This window comes from Anomaloglossus baeobatrachus, chromosome 1 (genome assembly GCF_048569485.1).
Source record: "Anomaloglossus baeobatrachus isolate aAnoBae1 chromosome 1, aAnoBae1.hap1, whole genome shotgun sequence".
Taxonomy (NCBI): domain Eukaryota; kingdom Metazoa; phylum Chordata; class Amphibia; order Anura; family Aromobatidae; genus Anomaloglossus; species Anomaloglossus baeobatrachus.
This window is the reverse complement of record NC_134353.1, coordinates 706,277,676-706,295,272: the sequence shown is the minus strand read 5'-3', so window position 1 is coordinate 706,295,272 and position 17,597 is coordinate 706,277,676. Positions and strand designations below refer to the sequence as shown.

General features: G+C 44.5%; 1 protein-coding gene across 4 annotated transcripts in view; it reads left to right on the top strand.

The window, feature by feature from the left end:
* The window catches only part of TOP3B (DNA topoisomerase III beta), a 126,326-nt gene extending 109,317 nt beyond the window's left edge, over positions 1-17,009 (top strand). For 3 of the 4 annotated variants that reach the window (XM_075341779.1, XM_075341780.1, XM_075341778.1), the window contains 3 exons: positions 4,593-4,693; positions 10,567-10,768; positions 16,503-17,009. In XM_075341779.1, the coding sequence (XP_075197894.1) occupies positions 4,593-4,693; positions 10,567-10,768; positions 16,503-16,972 (773 nt within the window). In that variant the 3' untranslated portion in view covers positions 16,973-17,009. The remainder of the gene's footprint in view (positions 1-4,592; positions 4,694-10,566; positions 10,769-16,502) is intronic. The other variant, XM_075341781.1, reaches the window with a different exon arrangement.
* Positions 17,010-17,597: the final 588 nt, after the last annotated feature.

Genomic DNA, 17,597 nt, shown 5'->3' with positions numbered 1-17,597 from the left:
GGAGGTCACAACTCAGTACAACTCTATGGAAGCCTTGTTTTGGCTCGGTTACATTGAGAGCTTGTGACGTAACTTCTGACTTCCGGCGGCCAGTGAGACATTACAGTCACAATATGGGGGGTCCAGAGCAGCGTCTGTTAAAGGGAAAGCCAACAGAAGGTCACTATATGACTGGGCTCAGATTTAAAGCGCCATTTCAGCACTGAAAAAAACAAATTCAGGAGTGGTGGTTTACTGGAAGATGTCTGAGCTTGCATGTTAGAGAGGACTTGGGAGTGTTTGTGTCTTTTGTAAAAATAGAAAGACAGTATCTCCAATAGGCTGAAAAAAACTTACATCCTTTCAGGATCTTGTTAAACAAGCAAATTTTATTTTATATTTATTTATTTTTTTACAAATTTCTGATTTTTTTTTTTCACCATTTAAATAATAATAAAAAAACTATACATGTTTTATATACCGTATTTTTCGGACTATAAGACGCACCGGACTATAAGACGCACCCTGGTTTTAGAGGAGGAAAATAGGAAAATAAAACTTTAAGCAAAAAAATGTGGTCATGACACACTGTTATGGGGCGAGGATTTGCTGCTGACACTGTTATGGGGGTAATGTCCCCAAATTCTCTACTAAGGTACCCCATCCTGGTAATGATCCTCCTGCCTTGTATATGATCCTGCTATAAACCCCCATCCTGCTCATATACCCCCATCTTGCTTATATACCAGCATCCTGCTCATATTCCCCCATCCTGTTCATATACCCCATCCTATTCATATACCCCCACCCTGTTCATATTCTCCCATCCTGTTCATATACCCCCATCCTGTTCATATACCCCCATCCTGTTCATATACCCCCATCCATCCTGCTCATATACTCCCATCCTGTTCATATACCCCCATCCTGTTCATATACCCCCCATCCATCCTGCTCATATACTCCCATCCTGTTCATATACCCCCATCCTGTTCATATACCCCCCATCCTGTTCATATACCCCCATCCATCCTGCTCATATACTCCCATCCTGTTCATATACCCCCATCCTGTTCATATACCCCCCATCCGTCCTGCTCCTATACTCCCATCCTGTTCATATACCCCCCATCCATCCTGCTCATATACTCCCATCCTGTTCATATACCCCCATCCAGTTCATATACCCCCATCCTGTTCATATACCCCCATCCTGTTCATATACCCCCATCCTGTTCATATACCCCCCCATCCCTCCTGCTCATATACTCCCATCCTGCTATATGCCCCCATCGTGCTCATATACCATCCTGGTATATGGCCTGTATCCTATAGCACAGAGAAAAAAAACCAAACGTTTATACTCACCTTTTCCTCACTCCCTGCAGCCGATCATCTTCCTCTCTGCACCACTGACCTGTGTGTGTGTGTGTGTGTGTGTGTGGAGCCGTTCCCCTGCAGCACGCGATGTCTTCCTGTCTGTGCCGATCAGCTGACCGGCACAGATCAGATGACCGGCACAGACAGGAAGACATCGCGTGCTGCGGGGGAACGGCTCCACACACGGGGACGGGTGAGTACACTGATTCACTGCACCCCACGCTGATGATGACGCGCGGGGGGCATTGAATACAGCCGCACATGATCCCTCCAGGCCGTAATTGCCAGGGGTGATCATGCAGACCGGCTCTTTACTATGCGCGCGTCTCCACTCGTCCTCCCGCCCACCTGTCATCGCCGGCTTCTGCGCTGAGAAATGGGCGGGAGGATGGGCGTCCATATGTAATGAGCGGGCACACGTGGTCACAGCAGGCTGCTACAGCCTGCTCGTGCCCCCAATGACCCGCTCCACCGCAGCACCCTGATTCCCGGCAGCAGCCCTATAGTCAGACCATAAGACGCACCCCCAACTTTTCCCCAACATTTGGGGGGAAAAAAGTGCGTCTTATGGTCCGAAAAATCCGGTACAGTACAGACCAAAAGTTTGGACACACCTTCTCATCTCAAGAACAACTATTAAGAGTAGACTTTGTGCAGCAGGCCTTCATGGTAAAATAGCTGCTAGGAAACCACTGCTAAGGACCGGCAACAAGCAAAAGAGACTTGTTTGGGCTAAAGAACACAAGGAATGGACATTAGACCAGTGGAAATCTGTGATTTGGTCTGATGAGTCCAAATTTGAGATCTTTGGATCCAACCACCGTGTCTTTGTAGAAAAGGTGAATGGATGGATGCTACATGCCTGGTTCCCACCGTGAAGCATGGAGGAGGAGGTGTGATGGTGTGGGGGTGCTTTGCTGGTGACACCGTTGGGCAGTTATTCAAAATTAAAGGCATACAGAACCAGCATGCCTACCACAGCATCTTGCAGCGGCGTGCTATTCCATCTGGTTTGCGTTTAGTTGGACCATCATATATTTTTCAACAGGACAATGACCCCAAACACACCTCCAGTCTGTGTAAGGGCTATTTGACTAAGAAGGAGAGTGATGGGGTGCTACGCCAGATGACCTGGTCTCCACAGTCACCAGACCTGAACCCAATCGAGATGGTTTGGGGTGAGCTGGACCGCAGAGTGAAGGCAAAAGGGCCAACAAGTGCTACGCATCTCTGGGAACTCCTTCAAGACTGTTGGAAAACCATTTCCGTGACTACCTCTTGAAGCTCATTAAGAGAATGCCAAGAGTGTGCAAAGCAGTAATCAAAGCAAAAGGTGGCTAGTTTGAAGAACCTAGAATATAAGACATATTTTCAGTTGTTTCACACTTTTTTAAGTATTTCATTCCACATGTTTTAATTCATAGTTGTGATGCCTTCAATGTGAATCTACAATTTTTAGAGTCATGAAAATAAAGAAAACTCTTTGAATGAGAAGGTGTGTCCAAACTTTTGGTCTGTACTGTATACAAAATCAAACTGACCTGGAGAATCTCATTGTAAGGTTAGTTTAACCATGTGGTAAATAAAAAAACATAGAATATTGTGGAATTGCACTTTTTTTGCAATTTCAAAGCCCTTGGCATTTTTTTCCCATTTTCTAGTGCATCACATGGTGAATGAATGGAGTCATTCAAAAGTATTACTCATCCCACAGAAATCCATGTCCTCATATGGCTATATGCACGTAAAAATAAAAAAAGTGATGGCTCTTGGAATAAGAGGAGGAAAAACGAAAGCACAAAAATGGAAAACTGTCCCATCAGGAAGGGGTTAAAGGCTACAGTGGCAGAAAAATAATATTTGGCTCTTGGAAGAAGGGGAGGAAAACACGACAAATCACTTAAGGGTTAAAGGGATTGTACGCTTTCACAAAACTTTATGCTTTAAGCTGCAGTAGTTTATAAAAAAAAAACTAAGTATTTCTTTCCCGCATCCAGCGCTGTGTCTCCGCCACGTCACTGCATTGTCTCTGCAGTTTGTTTGCACTGACGTCGTATCGTTATAACTGCCGCAGCTTATAGCAATTTTGTATAGTGCGGTATACAAGCTTTTTGGAGGGTTATTTTGTGTCCCTTGTGAGTGTTTTTAGCATTTTGGATCTTTTTTTTCCCAAAATTTGAAAAAATTCATGTCTAAAGTGTTGATAAAAATTAGAAATGCCATTAAAAAAAGCTATGCAAACTGCTTCTGAACACACGGAAAGTGAAAAATGGTTAAAATATCTTCTGTTTCTTGCCAGCATAACAAGCGCAGCCATGCACCATCGGCTGGAAATGTTAGCAAAATGCCTGATATTTTTACAGTGCCACCTCTTGCCTTCTCACCTATTTGGAGATCAGTCTTGAGTTGAAAAACCATACACTTATCTATATATATAAGAGCCATTGTGATTACTCGCTAATCCCACCCCCCGCTCCCACTAACACACGCGGCTCCGCCCACCGCCCACATTACCACACGCGTCCTGCATACGCTGAGGAACTGATCATGTGACCCCTGACTCCTCCCCTCCACGTGCATTGTAGTGTCACGGTGATTAACCTGTCAGAGTGATTAACCCTTACACCACCAGCCTGCCAGGAAAGTCAACAATATTCAAGGCTGCAGTGGAGTGCCACAGTGATTAACCCTTACACCGCCAGCCCGCCGGGAAACCCAATATTCAATGCTGCCGTGTAGTGTCACGGTGATTAACCCTTATACCCCCAACCCTCCGGGAAACCTGCCAATATTCAACTGTGCAGTGTAGTGCCACGGTGATTAACTCTTACACCCCCAGCTGTATACATATATATATATACAGATCGGGGGGCTATATACCCTTGGGGGGGAGCTGTATACCCTATGTTGGGAAGGACAGCTGTATACCATTGGGGGAGGGGAGCTGTATACCCTTGAAGAGACAGCTGTATACCCTTGTAGGGGAGGACAGTGTATTCCTTTGGGGGAGCTATATACCAGTGAGGTGAGCTGTATACCCTTGGGGAGGAGAGCTGTATACTCTTGTGGAGAAGAGCTGTATACCCTTAAGGGGAGGGGAGCTGTGTACCCTTGGGGAGAGGGGAGCTATATAATCTTGGGGAGAAACCGAAGAATATGAATTAATTTGGTTGGAATACCTGTTTTTGTGGTGGTTAGAATATAAACTAACCATTGTACCCATTTATCATCAGGTATGGATGAGTTAATGGAAGTGTCCTTCTCACCTCTGGCTGCCACTGGCAAACCTCTGTCTCGCTGTGGGAAATGTCATCGCTTTATGAAGTATATCCAGGTATGTATATATTATTATATTAGCATTGTTTAATTTGAAAAGAAAGGACTGTCACAAAAATGTTTTATGATGACTATTTTTGTTCTGGTTGCATATTTGTATACATTTCAATGTACTGTCATGGCCGAAAGTGTTGACACCCTTGAAATTGTTCCAGAAAATTAGTTCACCCATAAAATGATTGCAATTACGAGTTTTGTCATAGTCCTGTTTATTTGCTTTGTGTGTATTGGAACAATACAAAAAAACACACAGGGAAAAAAAGGCAAATTGGACATATCACACAAAACCCCAAAAATGGGCTGGACAAAATTGCTTACACCTTTCAAAAATTGTTGGTAAATAACTTTGTTTCAAGTATTTGATGGTCATTCAAACTCACCTGTAGCAAGTAACAGTTGTGGGCAACATGAAAATCACATCTGAAACCTGATAAAAGTAGAGACGTTGACTCAATCTTTGCATTGTGAATCTTAAGCTGGGTTCACACTAAACGACAGCGACAACGACGTCGCTGTTACGTCACCATTTTCGGTGACGTAACAGCGACCTTGTAAGTCGCTGTTATGATCGCTGCTTAGCTGTCAAACACAGCAGAAGCAGCGATCATAACGTCGCTGTGCTACATGTTCAGAGAGCAGGGAGCCGCGCTTAGCGCTGGCTCCTTGCTCTCCTGCAGCACACATCGGGTTAATTAACCCGATGTGTGCTGCAGCTACATGTCACAGTTCAGAGAGCAGGGAGCCGCGCTTAGCGCTGGCTCCTTGCTCTCCTGCAGCACACATCGGGTTAATTAACCCGATGTGTGCTGCAGCTACATGTCACAGTGCAGAGAGCAGGGAGCCGCGCGCACTGCTTAGCGCTGGCTCCTTGCTCTCCTTGCTACAGTATACATCGGGTTAATTACCCGATGCGTACTGCAGCCACATGTCACAGTGCAGGAGCCGGCACTGGCAGCAAGAGCGGAGGCTGGTAACCAGCGTAAACATCGGGTAACCAGGGAAAGGTCTTCCCTTGGTTACCCGATGTTTACGCTGGTTACAGCTTACCGCAGCTGCCAGTGCCGGCTCCTGATCGCTTCATTTCGTCGCTCTCTCGCTGTCACACACAGCGATGTGTGTGTCACAGCGGGAGAGTGACGACCAAAAAATGAAGCTGGACATTCAGCAACGACCGGCGACCTCACAGCAGGGGCCAGGTCGTTGCTGAATGTCACACACAGCGACAGCGACGGGACGTCGCTGCAACGTCACAGAAAATGGTGACGTAGCAGCGACGTCGTTGTCGTTGTCGCTGTGTGTGACACCAGCTTTAGTGTGCCACATTATGCATGGAGAACAGAAAGAGGAGAACTGTCTGAGGGCTTGAGAACCAAAATTGTTGAATAATATGAACAATCCCAAGGTTACAAGTCCATCTCCAGAGATCATGATGTTTTTTTGTCCTCGATGTGCAACATAATTAAGAAGTTGATCTGGTGTGATTTCATAAGTGGGATTTAATAAGTGGGGCATCAGAAATATACCAGAAATGTCCCAGAAGTGACCAGAAGGTAAATTAAACTCTTTCTAACTGTGTTTGCCACTGTCACAATTTGTTTGTTTTTACAATATTTAATACCTTACTCCAATCATGTTCACCTATGCCCTCACAGTCCTTGCCCCTCTCCTCCTTACTCTCCTTCGCTATCCCCAAACCCCAGCACTCTCCAAACAAATATTCATCTCCCCTTCCCTCCTACCTTCTCATCTGTCCTCATCGTCTGACCTGCTCCTAAATCTCAGATCTCTCCTAATAACAATCAGACCATGCCGTCCAGTCTCCTTCTCTCACCTGCTCACCCTTTCTCTACTTCCTCTCACTGCTGGTGACATATCCTCCAATCCTGGCCCCCCACAGATGGTACACCCCTCTTAATCACCCACTTATCACTCCCCACATACTAGTAACTACCGCAACCTCTCCAATATAAAATCCATTCCCCTCTCACCTACTCCACCCCTCCCTTTCTCTGGAGCGCTCTGGAATTCCCGTTCTGTCTGTAATAAACTGCACGTCATTCACGATCTCTTTACTTCTAGCAATATATCCTTTCTGGGCCTCACCGAAACATGGCTGACACCCTCCAACACTGCCTTCCCCGCTGCACTATGCTATGGTGGTCTTCATTTCACCCACACTCCTCGCCCTGGCAATAGACAGGGTGGAGAGTGGGTCTCCTTCTTTCTAACATCTGCAGCTTTAACCCAATCCCACCTCTACCCTCCCTTGTCCTGCCTTCCTTTAAAGTGCACTCTATCCGAATCTATTCACCCCCTAACCTCCAAGTGACCGTAATATACAGACCCCTGGGCCCTACCACTGCCTTCCTCGACCAGCTCTCTGCCTGGCTTCTACACTTTCTCTCTGCTGACATTCCCACTATCATCATGGGTGACTTCACCATCCCCACTGAAAACCACCAGTCGGCAGCCTACAAACTCCTGTCGCTTGCTTCGTCTTTTGGTCTAACTCAGTGGTCCACCTCTGCCACCCATAAAGATGGACACACACTAGACCTTATCTTCACCCGTCTCTGTTCCCTTTCTGACCTCACAACTCCCCCCCCTCCCCCATCTGACCACCATCTACTGACCTTTTCAGCCCTGTCCTTCTCACCTGCCCCCCCCTGTCCAGCACCTAGCACACCCCCGCAGAAACCTTGCACACCTCAACATACACACCCTTTCTGACTGTATCCTACCGCTGTCCTCCATATCATCACACCATGACACAGACAGTGCCACCACTTTCTACAACACCACTCTCACATCAGCTATTGATTCACTCACTCCCCTTGTGCATGGCAGTTTGAGATGAATCAATAGACAGCCGTGGCACAACAGCCTCACTAAACAACTTAGGCAAGTGTCTAGGGCTGCAGAGCGGCGGTGGAAGAAAACGCACTCCCAGGAAGACTTCACCAAAGCAATCAATCAATCAAAGCAATTCACACATTTCGTTCAGCCCTCACCTCCGCTAAACAGGAATACTTCAGAAACCTAATATCCTCTTTAACACACAACCCCAAACAGTTATTCAACACTTTCAACTCCTTCCTTCGCCCACCATTGCCCCCTCCAACTTCCCTCATTTCTGCAGAAGACTTTGCCACTTATTTGAAAGAAAAAAATCGACCAAACCAGGCAAGTGTTCTCTGCTCAGTCACCACAACCCCTTCATATAACTGACCACTGCCTCTCCCCCATAAACTTCCTCCCCACCATCACCGAAGGAGAGCTTGCACGTCTTCTCTCAAAAGCGCACCTCACTACCTGCGCACTTGACCCCATCCCACCTCCTCCCTAACCTCACCACTATCCTTATTCCAGCCTTAACCCATCTTTTCAACCTATCTTTAACGACTGGTACCTTCCCCTCTGCCTTTAAACATGCAACAGTCACACCTATCCTAAAGAAACCTTCCCTCGACCCAACCTCTACTACCAGCTACCACCCCATATCACTACTCCCGTTCACCTCAAAACTCCTGGAACAGCATGTCCATGCTGAACTTTCCTCCCACTTCTCATCCAACTCTCTCTTTGACAACCTACAGTCCGGCTTCCATCCACATCATTCTACCGAAACTGCCCTGACTAAAATCACAAATGACTTACTTACTGCCAAAGCTAACAAGCACTTCTCCATGCTCCTACTTCTAGACTTGTCCTCAGCCTTTGATACTGTCGACCACTCCCTCCTATTACAGATCCTCTCTTCCCTTGGTGTCAGAGATCTTTCCCTCTCTTGGATCTCTTCGTACCTTTCCAACCTCATTTTTAGTGTCTCCCACTCCCACACAACCTCTTCATCCCAGCCTCTCTCTATTGGCGTCCCTCAAGGCTCTGTCCTGGGACCCTTACTTTTTCCTATCTGTACATTTGGCCTGGGACAACTCAAAGTCCCATGGCTTCCAGTACCACCTATATGCCGATGACACTAAGATCTACCTCTCTGGCCCAGATGTCACATCTCTGCTGTCCAGAATCCCGGAGTGTCTATATGCTATATCCTCCTTTTTCACCTCTCGCTTCCTAAAGCTCAATGTGGCCAAAACTGAACTAATCCTCTTTCCTCCATCTCACCTACAGTCTCCACCTGATCTATCTATTACAATAAATAACACCATGCTCTCGCCAGTACCCAAAGTTCGGTGCCTCGGAGTGACCTTTGACTCTGCCTTGTCCTTCATACCACACATCCAATCCCTCACCACCTCCTGCCGTCTTCAACTCAAAAATATTTCCAAAATCCGTCCTTTCCTCAATTCGCAATCTACAAAAATGCTAGTTCATGCCCTAATAATCTCCCGGCTCGAGTACTGTAACATTCTCCTCTGTGGCCTCCCTGCTAACACGCTCGCCCCTCTCCAGTCCATCCTTAATTCTGCTGCCCGACTGATCTACCTCTCGCCTCGATACCACCCCGCTTCTCCTCTCTGCAAGTCCCTCCACTGGCTCCCAATCTTCCATCGTATCCAATTCAAACTACTAACACTGACCTACAAAGCCGTCCATAATCTGTCTCCTCCGTATATCTCTGAACTAATCTCCCACTACACCCCAACACGCCACCTCCGGTCCTCCCAAGATCTCCTTCTCTCCTCCTCCTCTCATTCGCTCCTCATGCAATCGACCCCAAGACTTCTCCCGAGCATCCCCAGTCTTCTGGAACTCACTGCCTCAACATGTCAAACTATCTGCTACCCTTGCAAGCTTCAAACGGAACCTGAAAACTCATCTGTTCAGAAATGCCTATAATCTACAATGACCTCACTGCATCACCACCGTGCGGAGCCGCCGCCACCTGACCACCGTGCGGATTAGCCGCCGCCTGACCATCGTGCGGAGCCGCCGCCGCCTGACCACCGTGCGGAGCCGCCGCCCAACCTACACCCCACCTACTGTCTCCTCCCCAAAATCCTATAGAATGTATGCCCGCAAGGGCAGGGTCCTCTTCCCTCTGTACTAGTCTGTCTACTGTAACTTGTATATGTACTCTGTATGTAACCCCTTCTCATGTACAGCACCATGGAATTAATGGTGCTCTATAAATAAATAATAATAATAAAGTTTAAAATCCATGGCACTGTAGCTAATCTCCTTGGATGTGGACAGCAGAGAAAAATTGGAAGGTTGCAAAATAGGATAAGCAGCCCTAGTCAAGTTTCAAAAAAAGTCAAGCTGTCCTGCAGGCTTAGGATGCATCAATATTAGTGCAAACTATTTGTCGACATTTGAATTAAATGAAACACTGTGATAGGAGACCCAGGAGGACCCCACCGCTGACACAGAGATATAAACAAGATAGACTGCAGTTAAATGTGCATGAGTAAGCCAAAAACTTCTCGGACAGTGTCTTGTGGAACAGATGAGAACAAGATATAGTTTTTGGTAAAGCTCATCAATATACTGTTTACTGAAATCAGAATGAGACCTACAAAGAAAATAACACATCTCCAAGAATCTATCTCAATATGTAGTAGGTGTAATAATAACCTTCAGTTATGTAGAGTGTACTCAAAAAGCTGTCAATCAGTGGTCTGGGCAGAGTTGCACAGCGCTCTGCATTCAGAAAACTGTGAGATTTGCAAATAATAAAATGGTAATGTTATCAAAACTTCAAGAAGCAGCCCTGTAAAGTGATATGTCATTGTAAATCATGTTTTTTGCTCCTACGTCATGCTACTCTCAGATGGGGCAGCAACTACCTGGTGACAGATTCTCTCTAAAGCATCTTTTTGCATCAATGTGGTTTACCATATACTAGTGAATGTGATAATAGCATTTTGCAGTATTTTATCTATTTTAACAATTTCTGTTTGTCACCAGGCTAAGCCCAGCCGACTGCATTGCTCACACTGTGATGAGACGTATAGCTTGCCCCAAAATGGAACCATCAAGTTGTACAAGGAGTTGCGCTGCCCACTGGATGACTTTGAGCTTGTGCTGTGGTCATCAGGTTCACGGGGGAAGAGCTATCCATTGTGCCCATATTGTTACAATCATGCTCCTTTCAGGGACATGAAAAAAGGTTTGTTTGTCTACAGATCACTTTGCTTCAATTTTTTATGTAGTGTATGCTGAATTTATGCTAGACATGTTCTAATCTCAGTCATATCTAAGTGATTTTACATGCACTTCAACACTGTTTTTTATTTACTCATTTAACCCCTGCATGCCATGGCCATTTCCTGTGTTTCCGCCTTCGTCTTTTTAATCCTTTTCTTCCAAGAGCCATAACTTTTTTTTATTTTTTTCTGTCAATATAGCCATATGAGGGCTTGTACATTTGAATTACACCATTCATTTTACCACATAGTGTACTGGAAAATGGAGGAAAAAAATCCAAGTGCTATGACATTGCAAATAAACAGTGCAATTCCACAATTATTTTTTTATTTACCATGTGCAATATATGGTAAACCTCCAGGTCAGTACGAGTACGTCGATACCATAGATTTGGGCTTTTTTTCGTTTTTTTTTTCTTTTTTTCTTTAATTTAAAATTTTTGGGGTAGATGTAATATATAGATATCTGAACCCAGCAATACTAAATATGTGGGGTTTTTTTTAATTGTTTTACTTTCAATGGTGCAAAAGGGGAGTAAGTTGAACTATTGTGGGTTGTTTTTTTTATTGTTTTCATATTTTAAAACTTTTCTGTTTTACTTTGAAGCTGCAGTTCTCTGATCACATGCTATACAGAGGAGTGCATTAGCACAGATCTGTATAGCACAAATCACGATCTCCTATGAATACCAGCTCGCAGCCTACCTTCAGAGGAAGATCGTAATGACAGACACTGGGGTCATCAGCTGACCCCTGTCTTTCATGAAAACCCATCAGCGCCTCATGATCAAGTAATGGACATGCAGATTGGAGCTGGAAATGACGCATTCCCCCAAGTTAAATCCCACTATCAGAGATTGACAGCGACATTTAACTGGTTAACAACTGTTGGCCGATCTGCAATCCACCCGCAGCTGTTAGAGGCACATGATTTCTCGACGCAGTGTGTTGGGAAAGATACGGTCTCTGCTTGCGAGCTCACATCAAAGGCAGAAACATGACGTGATGTAAATATACGTCATATGTTGTGATGGTGTTAAATACAAACCTGTGGCATTTCCATGTTAGAGGTCTGGGAGTTGCTCCCGCCCACACCAGCCTTTTCCATAGTAGACAGAAACTGCTAATCACATAGGGGATGGAGTAGGACTACAGCTTACAGGCTACTCAGACCCACTAATGATGAAGCTAAGAGGCTTATACTAACATTGCAGGTAAACAAAAACAGACGCTAAGAGAAGCATAGCTGAATTCTCTATTTTAACCCTTGCAGCATGCTGTCTACAAATTACATTGCAGAAACCTGCTGACAGAGTCTCTTTAATGTCTTCCATATCTCTGCTCTGCTTGTCTCTATTCTGTCTTATCTATCATCTATCTATTGTCAAGCTATCATTTCTCTATAGTCTATCATGTATCTATCTATATAGCTATCATCTATATAATTATCCATTTATTATCTATCTAATTTAGAGTTGCCAAGTCAGGCACAGCGCAGCGTGACCTGCAACGCCTGAAGAGTGGTAGCATTACTGATGTCACCGCTCTTCAGCGTTGCTGGTCTAACGCAGCGTTACCCGGAAAAGACTGTTGGCAATGTCTATGGAGTGTTAGAAAGAGAGAAAGAGGCTCCAAAGGCTTTGTTCATCAGATTCTCTGGACTACGTCAGATTAGCCTTCGTACAGCAGACCTGTATGGGATTTTTTTTTTTTTTTTAAATTATAGTGGTGAACGAGGGAAAATGTTTATTTCAATAAAGTATTTTTGTGTATGTTTTTCCTTTTTATTCCTGGGTTAGAAATGGGAGTGTCTGAGACACCTCTCCATTACTAACACCAAGGCTTGATGCCAGTGTTTTTGGACATTACACAGCTGATATAAAGCACCAGCGCCTTTACCCCGATTGCCAATGCACCAGGGCAATCGGGAAGGGCCAAGGTGATGCTCCACTTCTGAGACAGTTGCGGACTAGTATTTTTGGGCTGGGAAGGGCCCAATAACCATGGACCTTTCCATCCTGATATCAGTTCACATCTATCTGCTTTACCTTTGCTGATTACCAAAAATGGCAGGGACCCAACCGAGTTTTTTTTCATTTAATTATTAGTTTGGTTAATACATAGCTATGAGCTACAAGCCTATGAACAAATGCCACCACCTTTAACTGCTCCTTTGCTGCATTCCACAATCGTGTCTATCAGCTCCTAAATTCTCCCGTACACCCCCATAAATACCATTTGATATAAGCTGACACTGTACATAAATTAGGGTAGTCTGGTCAAATGGGTGTCTGTCCCTCCTCTCTGCTGCTAATCACGCCGTCCTGCTTTGATTGATTTGAATTACGCTTCCTTTGTCATCCACATAGTGAACCAAGATCTCACACCTGCACAGTACCCGCACAGGCCCATTCTGCTGTGCCCTACTGTGGGCTGAGCAGCATAGAACATCACTGCACAAGCGCCGAACAACGTAATCAAAATAACATCGCAATGACATTACTCGACACATGCGCAGTGATGCAGAGCGCTTACTGTGCAGGTGCGAGATCTTGGTTCACTATGGATGACGCAGGAAGCCTCATTCAAATTAATCAAAGCAGGACGACGCGATTAGCAGCAGAGAGGAGGGCCAGATGCCACAGCAAGGACGCCCATTGGACTGGGCCACCCTAATTTACATACTGCATGGGAGCATATTAAATGGTATTTTGGGGGATGTACAAGAGAAGTCAGGCGCTGACAGACACGTTTGTGGAATGCAGCAAAGGAACAGATAAAGTTGGTGGCATAGGCTTAAAAACTGGTGACAGGTTCCATCCAACATACAAAAATCAGTAATTTCTTGAAAGTATTTTATTCTGGTACATATTACATAACGGCACACACCTAAACGGATGGTAAAAACAGACTCAGCCACACATGCGTGTTTTCACGCATGCATTTGTAGAATGCCTAAGATGTATTGTGAGGTTCTGCGGCAGCTGAAGTGTGTATTATGAGGTTCTGTAGCAGCTGAGGTGTGAATTATAAGGTTCTGCAGCACCTGGGGTGTGAATTATGAGCTTCTGCAGCAGCTGAGAATTATGAGCTTCTGCAGCAGCTTGGGTGTGTATTATGAGCTTCTGCAGCAGCTGAAGTGTATTATGAGGTTATTATGAGGTATATACAGTCATATGAAAAAGTTTGGGCACCCCTATTAATGTTAACCTTTTTTCTTTATAACAATTTGGGTTTTTGCAACAGCTATTTCTGTTTCATATATCTAATAACTGATGGACTGAGTAATATTTCTGGATTGAAATGAGGTTTATTGTACTAACAGAAAATGTGCAATCCGCATTTAAACAAAATTTGACCGATGCATAAGTATGGGCACCCTTATCAATTTCTTGATTTGAACACTCCTAACTACTTTTTACTGACTTACTAAACCCCTAAATTGGTTTTGTAACCTCATTGAGCTTTGAACTTCATAGGGAGGTGTATCCAATCATGAGAAAAGGTATTTAAGGTGGCCACTTGCAAGTTGTTCTCCTATTTGAATCTCCTATGAAGAGTGGCATCATGGGCTCCTTAAAACAACTCTCAAATGATCTGAAAACAAAGATTATTCAACATAGTTGTTCAGGGGAAGGATACAAAAAGTTGTCTCAGAGATTTAAACTGTCAGTTTCCACTGTGAGGAACATAGTAAGGAAATGGAAGAACACAGGTACAGTTCTTGTTAAGCCCAGAAGTGGCAGGCCAAGAAAAATATCAGAAAGGCAGAGAAGAAGAATGGTGTTAACAGTCAAGGACAATCCACAGACCACCTCCAAAGACCTGCAGATTCATCTTGCTGCAGATGGCGTCAATGTGCATCGGTCAACAATACAGAGCACATTGCACAAGGAGAAGCTGTATGGGAGAGTGATGCGAAAGAAGCCGTTTCTGCAAGCACGCCACAAACAGAGTCGCATGAGGTATGCAAAAGCACATTTGGACAAGCCAGTTACATTTTGGAAGAAGGTCCTGTGGACTGATGAAACAAAGATTGCGTTGTTTGGTCATACAAAAAGGCGTTATGCATGGAGGCAAAAAAACACGGCATTCCAAGAAAAGCACTTGCTACCCACAGTAAAATTTGGTGGAGGTTCCATCATGCTTTGGGGCTGTGTGGCCAATATCGGCACTGGGAATCTTGTTAAAGTTGAGGGTCGCATGGATTCAACTCAGTATCAGCAGATTTTTGACAATAAGGTTCAAGATTCAGTGATGAAGTTGAAGTTACGCAGGGGATGGATATTTTAGCAAGACAGTGATCCAAAACACCGCTCCAAATCTACTCAGGCATTCATGCAGAGGAACAATTACAATGTTCTGGAATGGCCATCCCAGTCTCCATACCTGAATATCATTGAACATCTGTGGGATGATTTGAAGCGTGCTGTCCATGCTCAGCGACCATCAAACTTAACTGAACTGGAATTGTTTTGTAAACAGGAATGGTCAAATATACCTTCATCCAGGATCCAGGAACTCATTAAAAGCTACAGGAAGCGACTAGAGGCTGTTATTTTTGCAAAAGGAGGATCTACAAAATATTAATGTCACCTTTATATTGAGGTGCCCATACTTTTGCACCGGTCAAATTTTCTTTAAATGCGGAGTGCACATTTTCTGTTAGTACAATAAACCTCATTTCAATCCAGAAATATTACTCAGTCCATCAGTTATTAGATATATGAAACTGAATTGGCTGCTGCAAAAACCCAAATTGTTATAAAGAAAAAAGGTTAATATTAATAGAGGTGCCCAAACTTTTTCATATGACTGTATGTACATATACACATTCACATCACTATAGATTTTTTTTTTCATAGTACTTCTATGTCAGGGGTAATGGGGGACATATGAATCTCTATCATCCTGTGGTGTGGAATGTAGTCATTGGGATGCACTTCCCAGGATATCTGCTCTGTTGTTTCTACTGCTGGAGTGATAGAGGGCTGGGCTGGGCCAGATAACTGACAGCCAATGAGTGTGAAGTAGGCGGACCGAGGGCGGGGCTGGAGCTAATAACTGACAGCCAGTTTGTGTGCGGTGATCTGGGCTGGACACTGAGGCAGGGCGGTGCCACCTCTGCCTGTCAGGTTAGAAAAACAAGCATTGGTAGCTGCCAAGTTTGGTAGAGCTGCAGGTAAACAAAGTGAGTGCAGGGAATGAAGTGAAATTCAGGAGGAATGAAATGTAGAAACAAAAAACTAAATGTGTAAGTGTGTTGTATATTACAATACAGCACAGATTAGCTTATAAAAAAAATTGGATTTTGAGATCAGACAACCTCTGTGTTGTTTCACCTACTAGCCAAGCCTACATCTGAAAGGTTCCCTGATTTTCAGGCCAAAGGTGGGTCCTGGCACATCCTCTTATGGTTTCCGTCTGTCACAGACTAGCTTATGTTTTCATTGCATACCAGCGTGTGTGTGTGTGTGTGTGTGTAAGGGGCTGGCTGCTCATTTCTTAGAAAGGGGGCCGGCTCAGCTATAGAAATAAGTAGCCAGTCCTTTTATACATGCTTGTTTCGTTTTCTTACTGGAATTTCCTTGGCATTACCATTCACTGTAAAGCTGTGTAATTTGCCATAGTATCTTTGGAATTCTAAAGCTTTCTGCCTTTAATACTGATCTATATTTCCTATCCATCTTTCTACAGGGATGGGGTGCAATGAATGCACTCACCCAACTTGCCAGCACTCCCTGAGCATGCTTGGAATCGCCCAGTGTGTGGAGTGTGAGAATGGAGTGATGGTCTTAGATTCCACCTCTGGTCCTAAATGGAAGATGTCTTGTAATAAATGTAACGTCATTGTGCACTTCTTTGAAAATGCCCACAGGGTTAGAGTCGCTTCAGAGACCTGCGACGTTTGTGATGCTGCCCTTGTGCTTGTTGACTTTAATAAAGCAAAGAGTCCCCTTCCTGGAGACCAGACTCAGCACACAGGCTGCGTATTTTGTGACAATGTCTTTCAAGATCTGGTAGAGCTGAAACATGCCACTATGAGACATCCTATGCACAGAGGAGGACAAGGAAGGAAACAAGGAAGAGGAAGGGGAAGAGGTCGAAGAGGTAATCCCAAAAAACCAAAGGACAAAATGGCTGCCTTGGCCGCATACTTTGTGTAACATGTTTTAATATGTTCAATAAAACTTTGTCCTAAAAAATCTTTTCTGATGTGTGAAAGAAATGCTTACAAGTCTGGCTCTATGCCAAGTTTTGATTTGTAGCGGCTATGATGTGTTTTGAAAAGGCATACCTGTTCCGATATATTCACATTCATTTTTTGCAGAAATGTCTTTAACTAAAAATAATTTTTATTAATCTGAGTGAGGATGTTTTGGGATCGGATTAAAATAAAGCACTTATACTCCCTCTGGTGCTGATGCCATTCCAGCAGTGTCAGTACTCTCTCTCCCGGGGCTCACGTGAAGTTGCGAGTCCTGCGCCTAATCGCCGCCCGTTTCCCTCTCCCTGCCTTCAGACATATCGAACATCGAGAGGAAGTCCGACTTCGGCTGCTTTCTTACTTCCTATTTATGTTTGATACGTCCGAAAGGAGCGAAAGTAGGCGTTGATTGGCCACAGGACACACGTGATGTAACAACTTCGTATAAGCTCAAGGAGAGCGCATACTGACCTCACAGTAACAGCACCGGAAGTGAGTATCAGTGCTTTTATTTTAACAGGAGCAAACACTCATATTGAGAAGGGGCTGTCCCTATAAGTCACATCCTTTCATCAGGCTTGCAA